Here is a 23,151-nt window from a genome sequence, read left to right on the forward strand (position 1 = left end):
TTTTCTTAACTGTCAGTCAAGTTATGTTATTTATGTCATCTCTTGTGGGTGCGGCATACAATACGTTGGCCGCACCACCAGAACATTAAATGTTCGGTTTTTGGAACATAGAAGATTTCTTATTAATGGGAATAGAACACATAGTCTACCATGTCATTTTAGAATGTGCCCTAAGGGGATTCTCAAAGATATAAAAGTACAAGCCATCGAACAGATTCCTCCATCCGCCAGAGGAGGGGATAGATTTTCAAAGTTATGTCGTAAAGAAGCATTTTGGATATTCAAACTTGGAACCATGACCCCATTAGGTCTTAATGACACCATAGAGCTCAATAACATCTGAATCTCCCTCTCTCTTCTTTCTTTTCCTCTCTCTCCCCCTCTTTCCTAATTATTAGGTATAGCTTTGTTCTTCATTTGATCCGAGTGGTTTTACAGAGTATTGCTTCAGATGTAGGTGGATTGCTGGAGCAATATACTGTATCACCATCTTTTGATTGGAGACTTCAAAGGAAGAAAAATGAGTGGAACATGCAGCATTAACATCTTGTGACTGGAATTTGCGGTGACAGATTATGATCCAGTAATTTTATGCAGTTAAAAATATATGTCTATCCTTATACAGAATTACTGTCTCTATATCCTTATAACTTTAAAGAAATTGTATTTATTTTGGTACATTTATACGTATATATATATATACATATTTTTTCAAAGTCTTCATTCTGTTATGGTAATTATAAGATTATGGCTATTTTAAGAATTGTTATTTTCGATAGAAATTAAAACAACGTGGTACTTTATGGCTATAAGACACCTATTATTATTATATTATATATATACTATATATTTTATATATATGTTTATAATTATTTGTGTTCTCTATAGAGAAATATATACTTTTAAATAACTATTTGTGGAGCCTCTCACATGTCCTTACCAAATGAAAAAAGATTAGACCAACTAGTTCCAGCTACATTTAAACAAGTGTGTTTTATTGCTAACAAGTGTCTGTTGATTTAATTCACCTGACATGGATTTCAATTAGTGGAGTAACACCAGGCATATGTTTGAGTAATTGGAGAGCTCCGGTGTATAAAGATACCCAAAACCATGGAGGCGGTACTTCTGATGAAACAGCCCCGGTGTTAGAGGCTGAGAAACGCGTCAAGCATCCCGCCAGACGTCTTGTCCGGTATCTTGGGTGTTCAACATTCAATACACCCGAAGCACATTCAGCGGTTCCTGCTATGGAAGCACGAGCGAACGGCTCCTGACTTTGATCAGCCGCGGACGGCTCTCTGGTCTCGATTCGCCGCGCTCTGAAGTGGTCCCGTGAAGCGCAGCCTTCAACAGTGTTACCGACACCTTCTGATGTGCCGCTGTTCAGCGGTGTGGGCAGCCGGCGCCCACTACAGGAAAGGTACCAAAGGGAAATTTCATTCATTTAACAGTCGGGTAAGCTTCACTATATGAGACTGCACAATCAGTGATTCAGCTAAATCATCACTGCACACTTATGGAAATTTGCACAATTAAGCTACCCACAGGAAGTCTGCCGTGATTTGGATAAGACTGTAACATACAAGCTGATTATCATTATTTAACGCTTCACTGTCGATGGACTTCCTAAACAATATCTAAGGAACCCATGTGAATCAATTAGCCCATGCATGGAGCTTAACCCTTTAAGTACTAGTACATTATAATTGCTGCAGCATCTATTGGAAATTAAGTGGTTATGTTCCTTTTAAGGGTGACTATTTGGAATTATGAAATGGTTGGTGTATACTATATGTTGAATATTCCAAGATAAGCGGTTTATTTTATTGAGATTGTGTCAATTATTTTTAATAATAAATTTTATTATACAACTAAACAAAGGTCCTACTAGAAATGTGTATAAAAATATAGCTTTATATAATGTAGACAATGGTGATTGGACACAGACAGAAAATATATCAACAAGATTTTATTGACGTTATTACTTAGTAGGTCCACCAACAGCAGTGATTAGTGCAGACACTTTTTGTCAAACCATCCACAAGTTCAAAGACAGCAGCAGGCGTAGTTTTTTTGCCATTCCACCTTACATACAGTGACCAATTGTGGCAATGAAGAAGGTTGTCGGCCCAGGACGCACCCGTCGCTTCAATTCGACCCATAGGTTCTCAGTGGGATTAAGATATGGGGCTAGATGCATCATCATGATAAAATGGAGAATGAAAAAGTACCAGCCAATCAGGTCTTAACTACCTTGTCACAGGCTGTGTTTGAAAAATGCCAGTTAGGAGCTGATTGGCTGGTACTTTTTCACTCTCCATTTTATTACTTTCCAAGCGATGATGCATCTGGCCCATGGACTCTCAGCTGGCCAGTCCATCCGGGATACCAGAATCTTCTGTATATCAGTACAGCGTCTCCCTGGGAACATGCCATCGAGCAGTCTACAATCATCCTCTTTTCAAACTCTGTTAGCTCCTTGTGGCATTTCGTTAGCAAATCATCTAATCAGTGCCCTTCTACGGTTTTACACCTTCACGAACAGGTGTCTGCTGCAGGAACACACAATTTTGTTGTGCTCAGTGAAGGGAGATGGGCAATCCAATAATTTTTGTCTACTGTGTGTGTGTGTGTGTGTGTGTGTGTCTATATACAAAGCACAACGGAGCTTGACTTTGTATACAGATTCAGACTCCATAACACACATTTCTACAAGTGCCGTATATCAAATTAATCAGTGCAGTTTCATGAAGTGATTTGTCAGATCAGATTACAACCAAGAAATTTTCAAGCGAAACGGATGCTCTGTGTCTGGCAGCTCGCTCACTCAGATGTAGAAGGACACATTTTTATTTATATAGCGTTTTCTACCACATGGACTCAGTTTCTTTACATACATCAAAAACATGGTACATACACAGTCGAGTCACATTATTATGACCACCTCCTACCTATGACGTTTGCAGCGTGTAGCCCATTAAGTACGTCACGTGTCATGCGCTGGCGTGCTAGGTATAAAAGGTGTGTAATAGGCTGTCTGCACACATATCACTCGTTGCTGCCATGGGTAAAAGAGGTGATTTATCAGAGTTGTCAAGGATGGCAGTATTTCTGAAACAGTACACTTTGTGAACGGTTCGTGTGCTGCTGTGGTGAAGGTGTATCGTGACTGGACAAACTGCACCATTGCAAATAGCCAACATGGAAACTGCAGAGCACTGCATGTCATTGATGTGAGAGGTGTTCATCGGCTACGGAGGTGCATGAGGGCCAACTGACACGCTACAGTGGAGCAGCTCACCGTAAAAATGAACCTGGGGCTAACAGATGTGTGTCTAAAATGACAGTTCAGCACATCTAGCTGCTGTCCATGCTGCATATGGCGGTTACTCTGGTTATTACCTTCTGGTCATAATAATGTGACTCGACAGTGTAATACAAAGGTATTCGAATTACATCAAATTGAAAAAACATACAGAAATAATTAAGAACATCTAAACCTAGAGAGAGTACAATAAGCATACTGCAAGGTTGGTGCAGAAATTTTGGGTAATAACTTGCAGGGATTATATAGGCCATCCATTAAAGGTACCAGGCGAAGCAGCCATCTTGGACGAACTATGTAGGATTTCCCTGGGTGGAATAGGCCATGCTAGGGGTAGTGTCCCGACATAATTGTCCGATCCATTCTATCCACGAGCATACTAGATGAGGCAGCCATGTTCGGCGCACTATACAGACCCGAGGCACATATGGGAAAACATCTGTATGATGCCGAATTGTTTTGCTCATATTCTTTTGATCATATTTAGACTACATTTGCATTACACAAACCACACTTTAGATCATTACAAATCTAATAGGTAAACATGCTTACCGATTTAATTGCTTTTAAATGGTTATATTCATCAGCAACAGCCTGCAACACAAGACCAGCCATTTACAACAATGCAGATGACTTCTTTGCTGTAAAGCACTTATAGCAGAACATTTGCAAGAGAAAATTTATATATATATATATATATATATATATATATTTGTTATTATTATTTTGTAAATAGCCCACTATACACTTTTTGAAAGAACATAGCATTTTATGTTGTGTTTAGCTATACAACTGATTGTAGCTTGTATTCATTTATTTTTCTCTCAAACAAACCTTGTACGCCTGGCTCCCTTCTGGGTGTTCATCCAGTTCTCTATCCATCTGATCCAGGGATTTGGTGACCTCTTCTAATTCTGCCTGTAACTTCTTGTACTCCTGCAGGCCAGCATCAAAGTCGTGTTTGTAGTCCTGTCTCTGTTGGTCTGACATGATGGGAGGATATTCACTGTGTGAACAGAGGAGACAATTTCTGATGTTTTAGAACACATATGAAATGATTAGTGAAAACTCCCTATACATAAACTTCCTCCATACAACACTGCTCACTTCAAACATGGTCATAAATTCAGACATTGGCGTTCCAATATTAACATAAAAACAACTAATGACTATATACATAGATGATTGAGATGTGTGACTCAGATTATAAAAGTTATAGATGTGTCAAAAAGCAAGTAAACTCAAATTTTATCTTCCCATCTCCACAAGTGTTAGTGCAGAGCAGGATTCATACGCCAGCTGCGGCACCCAGGTTACAGGCAGCTTGGTGATGACAGGGCAGATAGATAGCACCGATACTGGATGCATGCTAGCAATGGGTTTCCGCAAGATGGAACTTATTGCCACAGGAACTACAGATAGTGCTGGGATGTCACTGAAAGCGCCAAGCTCCCCACTGGTACGGAATTTTTCAAACAAATACAGCCAAAAATACAAAGGCTGCTTAAAATAAATAAATAATATACATAAATAATACACCGGAATCCCGACTGATGGCATCCCAAACGTAGGTATGCTGGAGACTCTTAGGTTTAGGCCGTGGGGAGGGGGGTGTAAGGTTTAAGCACCCCAGGGGAGTGTTAGGGTTAGGCTGCGGGGGAGGGAGGAAAGGTTAGGCACCACCGGGGAGGGAGTGTTAGTGGGGAAGGTAAGTATACTTACCTCACCCCTGTCGGGAACTTCTCCATCGGGATGCCGCTGTCGGTCATATGATTCCAATCGTCTGCCTGGACTTTAATTTATTCATGTTTTTCTTTGCCATATTCTCCAAGGCTTTAAACTTTTTGTATTTCATAGGATTTCTGCTTATAGGCAAGTTCAGTCTCTTAATACAACTTTATATTCTTGCGTTTGACATTTATACCCCTTTTACACAGAAAGGCAAAATTCCCTGGTGAAGAAGTTCTACACGGTAATTTGACGAAAAACACGGGTCCTTTTTCTGTGTGAAAGGGTCAACCCGGGTTGAAATTCCTGGGACTTCAATCCAAGAAATTACCAGTGTTGGAGACCCGGGAATTTCGACCCGGGATGACCCTTTCACACAGAAAACAATACCCGTGTTGATCTGCAAATTACCAGGTAGAAATTCTTGACTCTGTAATTTGTTTGTTTGTGTGAAAGGTGGGGAGGGGGGGGATTAAGCAGGGACCGGCAAGACTACCTGGCACTGAAATGCCAGGTAAAAGCTGAGATTTTCAGAAATTTATGTCTGAAAAGGATATTACTGACAAATTTGAACTCAAGGCCCATACACATTAGACGATGTCGCTCTGTGAGCGACATCGTCTAACGTTTCCCCCTCCCGGGCCGGCCGGTCGGCGGCCGCCTGTACGCACTGAGCGATATGACCGCTCATATCGCTCAGTGACGTCACGCCCCCGCCAGCCCTGCATGAAGGTCGTGGACGACAGTCCACATCCTTCATGCATGCCCTACCGACAGCGACGATCGTTGCCGACCCGCGGGGCCGCGCATCGGTCGTCGCTGGCGGCATACACACTTAACGATAAAATGAGCGACGTCGCTCAAGGAGGAGGAAAATGAGCGACGTCGCTCATTTTATCGTTAAGTGTGTATGGACCTTAAGAGCAGGCAATAAACTACACCAGTGTGCAACACTTACCAGCGACTGCATTACTTTTTTAAGCTCTACACAACAAGATTGAATATGAAAAAGTAGTCTGGGACAGCACAGCATAGTAACAAAAGCAGCACAGTGACCAAAAATACAGGCTTTGCTGCCAACGGACTAAAAGCAAAAAACGACTAGGCAATAGATTTAATCACAATGTTAAGATTATTCATATTTAAAGTTACCCAGGCATGACCTGTATTTATAAAATCCAATTGCCCATACCTGTCCCAGTCTTCGTCATCCAGATCGTCTCCAGATTCTCCTCCCGTGGTATAGTCTGTATCATAGTTATCATTGGGGGATCTCCTGGCCCTACCTGGCCGCTTTTTGCGTGGGGCGTTTTTGCTAGCATCAGAGCTGCTGCTGTATACCTTTGGCGCTAAGCCAGATTCATTTTTCACTGGAAATACCTCCTCAGGGATCCTGGCGGGAAAACAAGGAACAATTATAAATGCAGCTTGTAAGAGTTCTTGTCGGAAGGCTAAATACAGAGATGGAACTAAAGTTGGAACTTGCACAATAAGCAACTCTTAAGGGCCCTACACATATGGCGATGTGCCGCCGAGGTGCCCGACGGCCGATACGGCCAACCCGGCGGCGGGGGGGCAGTGATGGGGGGAGTGAAGTTTCTTCACTCCCCCCGTCACCCGGCTCCATAGACGTGCAGGCAAATATGGACGAGATCGTCCATATTGGCCTGCATGCACAGCCGACGGGGGACCAGCGATGAACGAGCGCGGGGCCGCGCATCGCTGGAGCCTCCACACTGAAAGATATGAACGAGTTCTCGTTCATTTATGAACGAGATCGTTCATATCTTTCAAAAAATCGGCATGTGTGTAGGGCCTATTAGAAATACATGGGAATCTCTCTCATAGGAAGAAAACAAAAAGGACAGGGGTACAAATATTTATATTCTTGGAATTGTTTATCCAGCAAGAGAATCTGCAAAATCAGACAAAGCCCACAGGTATTTCAATGTAGCCTTATAAACCGAGCAAAAGTTTCTCTATAAAAAAAGGAATTTCTAAAAAAACATGGTTCTTCCAAAACTCAAATTGGCTGCATAGTAACCTCTCCGTGTGAAAGGCCATGTTCTCCTAGTTTTAGAAGTCAAAGACTCCAGCAAACATGCAATACTGTATTTAAAAAAACAAAATAAAACTTCAAATAATTATCTTTTTTTGGCCTTTTACTTTTTAAAAAGGAGAGGTCATTAGCAAATACACTTTGATGTGCAAAATGAACTATAACTTCTTTCAAATCTGCTAATTACTGTATGTCCTCATTAAAAAAAAAATCCTTAACAAATACTAAAGTTTTATAAATCTAACATAATATAACATAATAGAACAAACAGCAGTTCTATTGTAAGAAGGCTGTGTATAGACAAAGGCCCTCTGACATAAATGCACGGAAGTAGTGTTGCAATGAAGAGGGAGCTAAAACTCCTGAAACAATGTAAGACACCAAAACTCCTCAGGGAAAATAATGACACAGTTACTGTACCTCTGTTAAAAAGGTGGCTCAACAAGCTACTGAATCACAATGAATACTTATGTTTCCATGCATTGGTTCCTCCCAATAACTTTTTTTGGTTTAATAATAGCAAACTAATATCCGTTGTATTATCACCTGAGATTCGATTTATCAGAATTTAGCTTTGGGGGAGGACATGTTAATTATGCCCGGATATGTAACACACGCCTTTGAAAAAGGCTATTTTCTTTCACATTAATATTTTAATAAATAAAAATATTTCTATAATGCAAAGTAATTCACATCTACACAGCATGAGAAGGATAAATAAGGTATGATCAATAGATGACATTCCTGAGATACACATACAACCATTATAAGAGGTGATGAAGAATGAATAACTTCTCCCATAGGCTCATAGGAGTATATTTACTAAAGTGCAGGTTTATAGAAGTGGAGATGTTGCCTACAGCAACCAATCAGATTCTATATATTATGTTGTAGAAGGTGCACTTTAGTAAACCCACATTTCAGTAAATATACCCCATAAACTCTTGTTTGCAATGCAGAAAACATACTTACGGGTGCGAACCATAGTTGTGGTCTGAATAGGCCTGAACACCATTCACACTCCTATACTCAACAATCGATCCATTGACTTTTTCATTGTATTCGGACATGACTGGTATCCGCTCAGAAACCGTTTTCACCTTTATGGATTAGAAACATTATGTTTAAGAAAATAGAACAGCCAACAACAACAAACCCCCCTCTCTTCCCACATACACACACAGACACCATCAACAGGCAGCATATTCCAACCAGGCTCACACTGAAATAAGTAGGAAAATATTGTTTAAATTAAAAAAATGAATGGCCCATTCATTCAATATATAGATTACAATCCCATTGAAATAAGGGCCAATGGAACCATTGGTAAAAAATACAGCATACTGTTGCAATAACCACTCATTAATTCCTAGCACGTATACTCAAGTGCATCCATATGGACTCCCTCAAGTAAAGTCAAACTTTGAACGCACTGAAATGATGGATCAAGCAGTGCCCAAAAAACATGCTGCGTGAGCATGTAACCACAAACAAGCATCAATGCAAATGAAATGGGTTTTCTTTTCTTATTTCATTGCGTGCTTTACCAATGGGGTTTTAAAACAAGCCAGTGACAGCATTGGAAAACACCAGTGATACAGTATTTAAAAATGTCCAACATTCTATATCAGGGACAATATTACAGGGAAATCCCCTTTGACCTTAGCAGGCCCACTCTACCGTACTAGGCAGTGAACATTTATTAGAGTAAAAAAGTAAATATGTTCGAGTCATGTAACAGAGACCATAGAGCGCTGAAATAAGGACTCATTTTTATCAAAAACTACACACCACATTTTTCTTTGTCCATTAGACACATATAAACTACAAATACATCCATCTTACCAAACACAATCTCACGTTATTATTGCAGTCAAGTACAGTTGGGCACTGCTGAAGAGTCTTGTTTCCAATAAGCTTGAAAATGGAGAACATACTGGGGTATGTACAAAGCACAAAAATTCCCATCTAACAGTAGGAATCACTACTGGGACTGGCCCTTGTTTCCTGAGGAAACCCACAATGAACTGTATTCTTCAGCTATTCCAGGAAGCATGAGATCTATGGACCATATAGGTGTTCCGGCAACAGCTGGGCTCAGGAGGATATTCAGGGAGCAGCCTATGGGGCACACAATCATGGTGCACACGGAGGGTTTTAACCTGCCACTGAATGCTTCATTACAGATTCCCATGACAACAGGATCCCAGCACAGCTCTGAGCAATAACCATCCTGCAAGCCACTGTCGATGGGCACTCAATCTATAAAGATTTGTAACTAATCAGCAGCATAAATGAGGAGGAGAATACAAAAGAACAATTTCATGGAACACCCAGTTACATTAGAAAGGAAAACATGCTGGGTTGGGCAGGGATGGATTTAGGGGTGAGGGTACCCCTAGGCACAACAGTAACGGTCGTTCCTCCCTAACTTCATTATATTGATTGATTGATTGATTGATTATGGAGCACTCATTTGATGATAGCCAATTTAATAGAATAAAAAAGCCACTATGACATTTTTTTCTTTTTAAGTATGTATACATATTTACAAAGTAGGACAGCTTACTGGGGCAGTATGTGCATGTCCTACCCATTTACACTCCATTCAAGATGGCATATGGTAGAGTACAGTGGAAATATTTAGCAGTTACTGGCACATTTCGGGCTGAAAGGATCAACACAAGCATCCAAGTGCTGCTCCTAGGCACGTGCCTCACGGGCCTAATGGGAAATTCACCACAGAGGTTGGGCTGACTGATGCATGGGGAGCCCTGACAGTTACCTTGCACCAGGGTCCAAGAGCCTTTACTGTCTCCACCGCTCTTAATGCTATTGCTGCAAAACTTTCAGGTGTTTGTCAGACACAGTGTTGATACCACAATGTCGGGATGATATGCCGGCTGTCAAGATCCCGGTGGTCAGGAAACAGACGCCAAAATACCGGTGGCGAGCGCAGTGTGTCTCCTCGCAGGCTCGCTGCGCTTGCCACGCTTCGGGCCCGGTAGAGTATATTGCGCCCGCATATCATCGGGTGTCGGGATTCTGGCGTCGGTATCCTTACAGTCGGGATCCCAAAAGCCGGCAAAATAAATGCCTCCCCAATGTCGGCATAGTTAAAATGTTGATAGGTGGAATGTCAACATTAGGGTTAGGCTGTGGGCAGGAGGAAGATGCTGCTGCAGCCACCAGGAGCAGGTAAGTCACCGATGGGCCACCAGGGATATGTCGACATTTCACTGTCTATACGATGAATGTCACCGTCGAAATTATGACTATTGACATTTCTACCCTAAACCCAAAACCATTTCCTCCTAAGAGTTTGATCATGAATGAGGCATTTTGTAATGTAAATGACTAGGGTGCATACACACTGGGCGTTTTTGCCCAGCGTTGATCGCTGATATCGCTGGGCTGAAAATCGCTCAGTGCATACACACTGAGCTATTTTCCCCCTTGCCCAGTGATGTCAGAGGGGGTGAACGGCTTTCCATAGCAGGACGCTATGTAAAGCCGTCCACCTCGCCGTTCATCTGCTGGTGATACCAGCAGATGAACAGCGTCCGCTGGTGATGAAGCGGGAGCGCACATCAGTGCTCATCGCTGGGGCATACACACTGGACGGCTTTGAGTTGAAAGCAGCTCAACACACCAAAAGTGAGTTGCTTTCAGCTCAAAATCGCCCAGTGTGTATGGTCCTTAAGTATCAGAGTTTCAAAATATATTATGCAAATATCTAAAACATAAATTTAAAAAGTTTCTTTTTAAAGGAAGAAAAAGACCATAATAAAATATTCCCAATTATAAAAGTCTAAACGTTCTGGGACTTTTAAACTTAAGCAGTTTTTACTGAGAAGACGTCTATTCCATTGGCTAGGCACCGCTGGGAACAGTACAATGCCTGGAGGCAGGGGCAGAGTGGGTTTCCCACTCTGGCCAGAAACATTACTTTTGGTTGCTGGCACATTATGTACACTGCATACAGCTGAGAAACATCCACCGATATCATTTATGACGTCTCTTCCTCTTGCCTGTCAGCAGTGACACTGGCTGCACTAAATTTACCAATGCTGGCAAAAGGGAAGATCTGGAACAGACCAACTGGTGTAACCCTTTCACACATCTGGTATAGCCATAGAATCTTAACACTGACAAGGGTCAGTACTGGCATCCTCTATTCATAAAGGTTTGAGCGATAGAAGTGAAAATATGCTGCTGCACAACCCTTGGACTTTGGCTGTCAACGTCGGCTTGGCCATCCAGCATTATGGCCAGGAATGGCTTTGTGTAATTTTGTACACCACAAGCTGCACAGAATGTAGTGAAAGCCACACTGCAATGGGAGGGACCTAGTGATCTCACATTACATCACCATTACAGCATACTAATAGGAAAGTCTAGAATCTTGTCTAGTCTGCTATCCAATTCAAGGCATTAATAAAAAAATTCCATCATGAATAGGGAGACCTTACCGCATATTAGAAGAGATTGAAATAGTATATAATGAATGACCAGTTAAGATGCTATTACTATTACGCTTGCATTTAAAGTCCTAAAATGCTCTCAAATGTAAATAATAAAAATCAGTTACACGCTAGCTAACTAGATCTATAGAGAAATTAAGGGGTTACACTACGGTGTAGATTTGCTAAGCAGAGGTTATTCAAAAACCACCAATTTTCTGTAGTTTGCCTGTACGATTTATAATGGTGAAAATAGATTTAAAAAAAAAAAAAAAAAAAAAAGGTAAAGCATTCACTATTAAAGCCATTCTAAATCCTGCCATTTAGTAAATATACCACCAAGTGTGTAAAAGACTCGCCCTAACATATTTCAGACCCAAATTCTGAAGATAAGGAAATGACCTCTAATTCCAGTAGACTCAAAACACACACACAGAGGTTCTTCAATGTAAAAAGTAATTATACAATGGAATGTTCTACAAAGGGAAATTGTGGCAGAAGTTTAATTAAGTGGATTGCATGTCTCATGCAATAAATGGTGTCCAGGTAACTTAGCATACTGGCAGTGAATTAAATAGTGGGACACTGCCATTCACCCAAGTGATGCTACATTTGCAACTACCTACAAAGCTAGATAATATTAAAAAAAAATATTGCGCTTAATGGAACGGCAACCTCTCTCCCACCCTCCATGTATCAAAGAACAGAAATATAGGGTTGGTCCCAAAAAGGTATGAAATTACTGTTGGTCATTAAAAGATTTCATTCTAGTGAACATGTAAGCACTTCATTCTACCACCGCTTTCAATTATGTTACCAAGAACCACACACACATTTTTTTCAAAATCCCCCAAAGTGATCTGTTAGCAAAGCAGCTAGAAAAGGTTAGGATACTTTAATAAATTTGGCTTTATGTTCATATTGAGGCTTACTACATAGTTTGACCTGATATGTTCTCACCACAGCCTCCTTATATTATGCTAAGTATGTATTAGTTTACACATCATACACAATATATCCAGCAAATAAGGAGATTTATGGTAGACTTACCATAGTTAAATCTCTTTCTGCGAGGTACACTGGATTCCACAGGGAATACATTGGGGATGTAGAGTTGGATCTTGATCCGAGGCACCAACAGGCTAAAGCTTTGACTGTTCCCAGGATGCATTGCACCGCCTCCTCTATAACCCCGCCTCCAGGCACTGGAGCTCAGTTTCATTAACCAGTCCAATGCAGTAGCAGGTAAACGAGACGGTAGAGGTTAGTCACATAGAACCACATTCTCCCGACAGGAGAAGGGACTAGCGGCTAATGCCATACAAACCCAAAGAAGCTAAGTGTGTCAGGGTGGGCGACCTGTGGAATCCAGTGTACCTCGCAGAAAGAGATTTAACCATGGTAAGTCTACCATAAATCTCCTTTTCTGCAGCGGGGTACACTGGGACCACAGGGAATACATCGGGTATGTCCTAAAGCAGTTCCTCGAGGGAGGGGACGCACCACAGCAGGCACAAGAACCCGGCGTCCAAAGGAAGCATCCTGGGAGGCGGAAGTATCAAAGGCATAGAACCTGATGACGTGTTCACTTAGGACCACGTAGCCACCTTGCACAATTGTTCAGCAGAAGCGCCTCGGCGGGCCGCCCAAGAAGGTCCAACAGACCGAGTAGAATGGGCTTTAATAGCAGCAGGAGCTGGAAAACCAGCCTGTGCATAAGCTTGTGCAATCACCATTCTAATCCATTTGGCCAAGGTTTGCTTATTCGCAGGCCAGCCACATTTGTGAAAACCAAAAAGTACAAAAAGGGTATCTGACGTCCTGAGGGAGGCAGTCCTCTCTACGTAAATACGGAGAGCCCATACCACATCCAAAGACCGCTCTTTGGAAGACAAACCAGAAAAGATAAAGGCCGGAACCACAATCTCTTGGTTAAGATGAAAAGATGATACCACCTTAGTTAGATAACCAGGGCGAGTTCTAAGAACTACCCGGTCACCGTGAAAAATCAAAAAGGGTGGACGACAGGACAAAGCACCTAAGTCCGACACCCTCCTAGCAGAGGCAATATCCAGTAAAAACACGACCTTAAGTGTAAGACATTTAAGATCCACAGACTCAAGAGGTTCAAATGGAGACTGTTGTAGGGCATTTAAGACAACAGACAGATCCCATGGAGCCACAGGAGGGACTTAGGGAGGCCGAATCCGTAAAACACCCCGAGTGAAAGTATGAACGTCAGGAATAGACGCAATTTTCCTCTGAAACCATACCAACAAGGCAGATATATGAACCTTGAGGGAGGCCAGACGAAGGCCTAAATCAAATCCTTGTTGCAGAAAAGCCAAAAGCCTGGAAGTTCTGAACGAATAGGCATAATTCTTAGCAGCACACCATGTGAAGTAAGAGTTGCAGACCCTGTAATAAATCAGTGCAGAAGCCGGCCCTTCAACATAGTTTGAATAACCACCTCAGAGAATCCCTTGGCCCTCAGGAGTGAAGCTTCAAGAGCCACGCCGTCAAAGCCAGTCTGGCCAGATCCGGATAGACACAAGGGCCCTGAACGAGGAGGTCGGGGCGTTGAGGAGGCAGAAGCGGACGCTCTACCGATGGACCCTGTAGGTCTGAGAACCAATGCCTTCTGGGCCATGCTGGAGCGACTAGAAGTAGCATGCCTCTTTCTTGCTTGAACTTCCGTAGTACCCTGGGCAGGAGCGACACTGAAGGTAACACGTATGGCAGCCGAAAGTTCCATGGAATTGCCAGTGCGTCCACGAACACTGCTTGAGGATCCCTTGTCCTTGATCCGAAGACCGGAACCTTGTGATTGTGTCGAGACGCCATCATGTCTACATCTGGTAGGCCCCACTTGTCCACTAGGAGTTGAAAAACTTCCGGATGAAGTCTCCACTTTCTGGCGTGAACGTCCTGACAACTGAGGAAATCCGCTTCCCAGTTGAGGACTCCGGGAATGAACACGGACGATATTGCTGGCAGATGGCGTTCCGCTCAACGTAGGTTTTTTTTTTTCACTGCCTGCATTGCCATACAGCTTCAAGTGCCGCCTTGATGATTTATGTATGCCACCATGGTGGCGTATCTGATTGTACTTGAACAGGCCTGTTCTGTACTAGAGGCAAGGCCAGTGTCAATGCATTGAACATTGCCCGCAATTCCAGAATGTTTATCGGGAGGAGAGATTCCTCCCTGGTCCATGGATCAAGATCCAACTCTACACCCCCAATGTATCCCCTGTGAAATTCCAGTGTACCCCGCTGCAGAAATAAAAATACACTAGAAAATATTAGCACAGGAGGTCCCACAGGGAGGTGTAAGACGTATTACAAGCGTATTCAACAAACTTGAGACCGCTGCCCAAGGTGGGTCCTGATTGGCCAAAGGCGCTGCGGGTTGACTGGGAGGTGTATGGCACCCAACATCTGAACCAGCAGCTAACACGTCCCCCTCAGGTAAATGCGTGGTGCCAGCACTGCAGGATGCAGAAGCGTGTGCGGATTTCCCACCCTGTGTGGCAGACATTATAGGGAATGTAGCCTTAGAGCGTGACAGTACAATACTGCCAGACAAACACGATACCTGCAAATAACCGCCCATGTTATGTATCGTATATTCTGTGTAGTATATATATATCTATATCCATCTATCTATATATATAGTACCCTGACGCACCTAGCCCCTCACGGTACAGAATATAGTGATAGCAATATGTGTGATACAGGAGAATGGAATGCACATAACAGCTCCAGGCACACTCAGTCACAGGTACAATGCAGAAGTTATTACAGATAAATAAAACTGCACTGGACTAGTAAAACTACATATAAATATGTACGAGTAGATATAACAATGCACAAATGCACAGTAGATACTGGATGTATATCACAGAATACTTGTACTAAATATTCAGACAGCAGTACACTTGTTCTTAACTAACACTGTCTAAAATGACATGTAGAATACTTAAGTGCCTGTAAATGCACAGCGCTGATGAGACAGGCAGCTTTACAGAGGAGACAGAGCCCTGCAGTCCCGGAGATCAGCCCAGCTAGTAGTGAAGATGGCGCCTAAATCTCTGTCATGGAGTGAGAGAGAGTGAAATGCAGCTCCAGGGCGGGAACACCAGCAGTAGATGGCGCCCGGAGCTGGGGGAGGGGCTACAGGTAAGCGCCTTATCCCCTATGCTGGTGCTCACCACCGGGTACTGTGGAGCCTATATAAAACGTTTTTTTTTAGTAAATCCAACCTGTGCTCCCTACCAGTGGCGGAACTAGCGAGCGGTGGGCCCAGGTGCGACAAAGTGCTTTGCCTCCCCCCCCCCCTGCCCATCCAAGTCCACCCCCTCCATCCCTGGAGAGGATCTGGTGAGGGGGACCTGCTCAGGGCCAGAGAAATGGATAGCTAGCAACAGTGCCGTAACTAGACATTTTAGCACTGTGTGTAAGAAACGGCATCGGAGCCCCACCCCTGCATGCAAAACAGGGGCAGTGCGCGCCGCAGGCACGCGCAAAAATACATAGTGGCGTGGCTTCGTGGGGAAGGGGTGTGGCCACAAAATAATACCAATTCATAAAACGGTGCACAGTAGTCTCCATTATTCAAATTACGCCGCACAGTAGCACCACTACACCAGGTAGAGAGACCCTTTTACACCTTACGGCGGACAGATTCCTCTTTTTACACATTATGGCGGACAGCGTCCCCTTTTTACACATTACGGCAGACAGCGTGCCCCTTTCTACAGATTACGGCAGACAGCATGCAGTTTTTTTTACACAACGGCAGACAGCGTCCCCTTTTTACACATAACGGCAGACAGCGTGCCCTTGTTACACACAGGGGCAGACAGCGTACACTTTTACACATAACGGCAGATAGCGTGCCCTTGTTAAACATAGCGGCAACAGCGTGCCCTTTTTACACATTACGGCAGACAGCGTGCCCTTTTTACACATTACGGCAGACAGCGCGCCCTTGTTACACATTACGGCAGACAACATCCCCCTTTTTACACATTACGGCAGGCAGAGTCCCCCTTTTTACACATTGCGGCAGGCAGATTCCCCCTTTTTACACATTGCGGCAAGCAGATTCCCCATTTTTACACATTGCGGCAGGCAGATTCCCCATTTGTACACATTGCGGCAAGCAGATTCCCCATTTTTACACATTGCGGCAGACAGTCCCAAGAAAGACAGAAATAAAGACAGACAGACAGACAGAAAGACAAAAAGAAAGAATTATACTTACCCTCTCCGCTGGCTCAGGCTCCTCGGTGCAGCTTCTGGTCACTCACGATTCCCGGGCAGGAGAGGAGGAGGAGGTGGGAGCCGCAGCAGCGCTGTGTTATTGGTGGAGGCGCTGCTGCCCCTCTGCTTCACTATAGGCTGTTCTCGGAAGACAGCCTACAGTGAAGCAGAGGGCCAGCAGCAGCAGCGCCTCCACCAGTAACAAAGCGCTGCTGCGGCTCCCTCCTCCTCCTCCTTCCCCCGTACCGCTCCTCCTCTCCTCTCTGGGCGGCTGTGCGCTGCGGGCAGCGGTTGCCCGCAGCGCACAGCGGCATGTAATGAGTCAGTTTGACTCATTACATGCTTTGGGCCCCTGGACAGAGGCGGGCCCCAGTGCAACGCACTGGTTGCACTGGCGGTAGTTCCGCCTCTGCTCCCTACCCTGCTGAATATAGTGGGGTCCATGTGCAGTACAGTGTCCACGCCAGCAGCGCTGTCAGTCTCCTGGGACCACGACCGTACCGTGATTAACCGGTGGGTCCCACCTGTGGGACCCTATTACCTCCTCCCTGATGTGCAGCAACGCAATCCCGGAGAGCGTCAGCGGTGGTGTGCCTGATGACCGGTGCGCCTACGCTGCAAGTACCCGGGAACCCGGCAGCGGGAGTATGCAGCGCTGCTGAAGAGGTGATGGAGCCGCAGCACAGAATGTCAAAATGACATAAAAATAGTGCTGCGGCCCTTGAAGTCTTCTTAAAAAGCTCTTTTCAGGGCTGCCTAGCGCAGCCCGACCTGTTGGTGACCAACTTACAAACTAAGCTCCAGTGCCCGGAGGCGGGTTATAGAGGAGGCGGTGCAATGCATACTGGGAACAGTCAAAGCTTTAGCCTGTTGGTGCCTCGGATCAAGATCCAACTCTACACCCCCGATGTATTCCCTGTGGAATTCCAGTGTACCCCGCTGCAGAAATAGGGGAAAACGTTTCTAGGAACTATCAAAAACTTTGATGGTTTCCAGAAATTAGAGCTGTGGGGTATGCAAAAGACATTCTGCAAAAAAAGTACAATTTATTTTATATTCAATATAAACACCTGTAATCGCCAGTTGTGTGCGAAATGGAAATACACTAAAATGATCAAAGGAAAAAATTTAAGGTAGAGTACCAATTTTGCATGGGTGTAATTTATTTCAGCTAGCCAACATTTACAAATTAACATTTTATATTTACAGTCCACACATCCTAACATATTTTCTTGTTCTTCAATTAGACATCCTCCTGACCCCAGGCCAAAATTGCCGTGTGACCATATCATGCAGCCCACAAACTCTGCAATCTGTGTATTCATTGCCTATGTTCCTATAGACTGTATCTTGTGAGCAGGGCCTTCCTACCTCTATGTCTGTCTGTTATTACCCAGTTTTGTGTTATCACAGTTGTTACAATTGTAAAGCGCAACGGAATATGCTGCGCTATATAAGAAACTGTTAATAAATATTCCATGATCTACTTGGTACAAGGTGTTAAATAACATCACTGGTATCCAAGAACATAGCAGCAACATTTACAGAGCATACACAGAAGTGTCAGAGTTCTGCACTACATAAATGCAGGTGATGAAAACAGATCGTTTATGTATACGTAATTATATAAATTGCTTCAGGGAGTTCAATGAATGCGACTGGAATATATCATACGCGCTAAGGTTTTCAGAAGCTCTAAGGGGCTGATTGATCAACGAGTAATATCATACGCGATTAGTTTTAAAAACTCATTGCATGTGATAAGTGGTGCTCCAGCCAATCAGCTCCCAACTGTCATTTTTTAAATACAACAGTTAGGAGCCGATTTCCAGGAGCACCATTTTTTATAGGCAACAAGTTAGAAAACTTGCTGATAAATCAGCACCTAAATGAGGGTTCTCATAACTACATAATATTGTACCAGCCTTTAATAAATGTAAACTATACAGATAACAGGAAGCGCACACTTGTCAGAAACTGTGCTAGTACAGACTCATTCACTTACACTGTACTTAGGATCCCTGGTATCAGGGCATCTGGTAAGATTTGTTGATGCACTTTGAACTCTGATTTCAATGCCTGGGTGAACAAATCCTAAGATAGCAAATAAAGTGCTCATCCATTTATATTCCTGTCCCTAAAGGTAACTGGTCTGATGCCCTTATAACCCATGTGTACCTGTGGCCTTAGTACTTGCCTTGTGACCAGGGCCGGATTAAGCCTTGGGGGTGCCCGGGGCACTTTGGACAGTGGGGCCCTGGTGGAAGGGGGGCGCTGTGTATAAGATGTGCGTACCTCCCAACATGACCCATTCCAGGAGTGAAAAAATTCATGCTTTACATAGACTTTCCTCTTAATATACGATTGTAGTCACCTGTGTTGAACTATTTAAATAAGAAAGGTGTTTCAACACAGGTGACTGCAATCATAATTTAAGAAGGAAGTCCAGGTAGAGAGCATGTTGTCCCTCCTGGAATGGGTCATGGTGGGAGGTATGGATTGTGTATATTAAATTTAGCCCAATGGTGTATATTAGATTTAAACTAATAATTTAATAATGCCTGGGTACTGTTTATAGTCTAATTGAAAAATAACTTTGTAGTGGAACAAATGCAACAACCTTAAAATACACATAGAAAAATAAAAATAAGAATTTACTTACCGATAATTCTATTTCTCGTAGTCTGTAGTGGATGCTGGGGACTCCGTCAGGACCATGGGGAATAGCGGCTCCGCAGGAGACAGGGCACAAAATTAAAAGTTTGACCACTAGGTGGTGTGCACTGGCTCCTCCCCCTATGACCCTCCTCCAAGCCTCAGTTAGGATACTGTGCCCGGACGAGCGTACACAATAAGGAAGGATTTTGAATCCCGGGTAAGACTCATACCAGCCACACCAATCACACTGTACAACTTGTGATCTGAACCCAGTTAACAGCATGATAACAGAGGAGCCTCTGAAAAGATGGGTTCCAACAATAATAACCCGATTTTTGTAACAATAACTATGTACAAGTATTGCAGACAATCCGCACTTGGGATGGGCGCCCAGCATCCACTACGGACTACGAGAAATAGAATTATCGGTAAGTAAATTCTTATTTTCTCTGACGTCCTAAGTGGATGCTGGGGACTCCGTCATGACCATGAGGATTATACCAAAGCTCCCAAACGGGCGGGAGAGTGCGGATGACTCTGCAGCACCGAATGAGAGAACTCCAGGTCCTCCTTAGCCAGGGTATCAAATTTGTAGAATTTTACAAACGTGCTCTCCCCTGACCACGTAGCTGCTCGGCAGAGTTGTAATGCCGAGACCCCTCGGGCAGCCGCCCAAGATGAGCCCACCTTCCTTGTGGAGTGGGCATTTACAGATTTTGGCTGTGGCAGGCCTGCCACAGAATGCGCAAGTTGAATTGTGCTACAAATCCAACGAGCAATCGTCTGCTTAGACGCAGGAGCACCCAGCTTGTTGGGTGCATACAGTATAAACAGCGAGTCAGACTTTCTGACTCCAGCCGTCCTTGAAATATATATTTTTAAGGCTCTGACAACGTCCAACAACTTGGAGTCCTCCAAGCCGCTAGAAGCCGCAGGCACCACAATAGGTTGGTTCAGGTGAAACGCTGATACCACCTTAGGGAGAAACTGAGGACGTGTCCGCAGTTCTGCCCTGTCCGAATGGAAAATCAGATATGGGCTTTTGTACGATAAAGCCGCCAATTCTGACACTCTCCTGGCCGAAGCCAGGGCCAGTAGCATGGTCACTTTCCATGTAAGATATTTCAAATCCACCGATTTAAGTGGCTCAAACCAATGGGATTTGAGGAATTCCAAAACTACATTGAGATCCCACGGTGCCACTGGAGGCACACCCGGGGGCTGTATATGTAGTACTCCTTTGACAAAAGTTTGGACTTCAGGAACTGAAGCCAATTCTTTCTGGAAGAAAATCGACAGGGCCGAAATTTGAACCTTAATGGATCCCAATTTGAGGCCCATAGACAATCCTGTTTGCAGGAAATGTAGGAATCGACCCAGTTGAAATTCCTCCGTCGGGGCCCTCCTGGCCTCACACCACGCAACATATTTTCTCCAAATGCGGTGATAATGCTGTGCGGTCACTTCCTTCCTGGCCTTAATCAGGGTAGGAATGACTTCTTCCGGAATGCCTTTTTCCTTCAGGATCCGGCGTTCAACCGCTATGCCGTCAAACGCAGCCGCGGTAAGTCTTGGAATAGACAAGGTCCCTGCTGAAGCAGATCCCTTCTTAGGGGTAGGGGCCACGGATCTTCCGTGAGCATCTCCTGAAGTTCCGGGTACCAAGTCCTTCTTGGCCAATCCGGAGCCACGAGTATCGTTCTTACTCCCCTTTGCCGTATAATTCTCAGTACCTTGGGTATGAGAGGCAGAGGAGGGAACACATACACTGACTGGTACACCCATGGCGTTACCAGGGCGTCCACAGCTATTGCCTGAGGATCTCTTGACCTGGCGCAATACCTGTCCAGTTTTTTGTTGAGGCGGGACGCCATCATGTCCACCATTGGTTTTTCCCAACGGATCGCAAGCATGTGGAAGACTTCTGGATGCAGTCCCCACTCTCCCGGGTGAAGGTCGTGTCTGCTGAGGAAGTCTGCTTCCCAGTTGTCCACTCCCGGAATGAACACTGCTGACAGTGCTATCACATGATTTTCCGCCCAGCGAAGAATCCTCGCAGCTTCTGCCATTGCCCCCCTGCTTCTTGTGCCGCCCTGTCTGTTTACGTGGGCGACTGCCGTGATGTTGTCCGACTGGATCAACACCGGCTGACCCTGAAGCAGAGGTTTTGCCAGGCTTAGAGCATTGTAGATCGCTCTTAGCTCCAGTATATTTATGTGAAGAGACGTCTCCAGGCTTGACCACACGCCCTGGAAGTTTCTTCCCTGTGTGACTGCTCCCCAGCCTCTCAGACTGGCATCCGTGGTCACCAGGACCCAGTCCTGTATGCCGAATCTGCGGCCCTCTAACAGATGAGCACTCTGCAACCACCACAGAAGAGACACCCTTGTCCTCGGAGACTAGGTTATCCGCTGATGCATCTGCAGATGCGATCCGGACCATTTGTCCAGCAGATCCCACTGAAAAATTCGTGCGTGGAATCTGCCGAATGGAATCGCTTCGTAAGAAGCCACCATTTTTCCCAGGACTCTTGTGCATTGATGCACAGACACTTTTCCTGGTTTTAGGAGGTTTCCGACAAGTTCAGATAACTCCCTGGCTTTCTCCTCCGGAAGAAACACCTTTTTCTGAACAGTGTCCAGAATCATCCCTAGGAACAGTAGACGTGTCGTCGGGCTCAGCTGGGATTTTGGAAAATTTAGAATCCACCCGTGCTGTTGCAGCACTACTTGGGTTAGTGCTACCCCGGCCTCTAACTGTTCTCTGGATCTTGCCCTTATCAGGAGATCGTCCAAGTAAGGGATAATTAATACGCCTTTTCTTCGAAGAAGAATCATCATTTCGGCCATTACCTTGGTAAAGACCCGGGGTGCCGTGGACAATCCAAACGGCAGCGTCTGAAACTAATGACAGTTTTGTACCACGAACCTGAGGTACCCTTGGTGTGAAGGGCAGATTGGGACATGGAGGTAAGCATCCTTGATGTCCAAGGACACCATAAAGTCCCCTTCTTCCAGATTCGCTATCACTGCTCTGAGTGACTCCATCTTGAACTTGAACTTTTGTATGTACATGTTCAAAGACTTCAGATTTAGAATAGGTCTTACCGAGCCGTCCGGCTTCGGTACCACAAACAGCGTGGAATAATACCCCTTTCCTTGTTGTAGGAGGGGTACCTTGACTATCACCTGCTGAGAATACAGCTTGTGAATGGCTTCCAATACCGTCTCCCTGTCGGAAGGAGACGTTGGTAAAGCAGACTTCAGGAACCGGCGAGGGGGAGACGTCTCGAATTCCAACCTGTAACCCTGAGATACTACCTGCAGGATCCAGGGGTCCACTTGTGAGTGAGCCCACTGCGCGCTGAAATTCTTGAGGCGACCCCCCACCGCACCTGAGTCCGCTTGTAAGGCCCCAGCGTCATGCTGAGGACTTTGCAGAAGCAGGGGAGGGCTTCTGCTCCTGAGAGGGAGCTGCTTGCTGCAGTCTCTTACCCTTTCCTTTGCCTCGGGGCAGATATGAATGTCCTTTTGCCCGCTTGTTCTTATGGGAACGAAAGGGCTGCGGCTGAAAAGACGGTGTCTTTTTCTGCTGGGAGGTGACCTGAGGTAAAAAGGTGGATTTTCCGGCTGTTGCCGTGGCCACCAA

General features: G+C 44.6%; 1 protein-coding gene across 2 annotated transcripts in view; it reads right to left on the bottom strand.

Annotated features, from left to right (window-relative positions):
- Positions 1-23,151, bottom strand: part of OCLN (occludin) — a 134,462-nt gene that overhangs the window by 12,263 nt on the left and 99,048 nt on the right. For both annotated transcript variants that reach the window (XM_063963896.1, XM_063963895.1), the window contains exons 5-8: positions 8,088-8,215; positions 6,249-6,449; positions 4,163-4,334; positions 3,881-3,922 (exon numbers count right to left, since the gene is read on the bottom strand). In XM_063963896.1, the coding sequence (XP_063819966.1) occupies positions 3,881-3,922; positions 4,163-4,334; positions 6,249-6,449; positions 8,088-8,215 (543 nt within the window). The remainder of the gene's footprint in view (positions 1-3,880; positions 3,923-4,162; positions 4,335-6,248; positions 6,450-8,087; positions 8,216-23,151) is intronic.

Source organism: Pseudophryne corroboree, chromosome 1 (genome assembly GCF_028390025.1).
Source record: "Pseudophryne corroboree isolate aPseCor3 chromosome 1, aPseCor3.hap2, whole genome shotgun sequence".
NCBI classification, from domain to species: Eukaryota; Metazoa; Chordata; class Amphibia; order Anura; family Myobatrachidae; genus Pseudophryne; species Pseudophryne corroboree.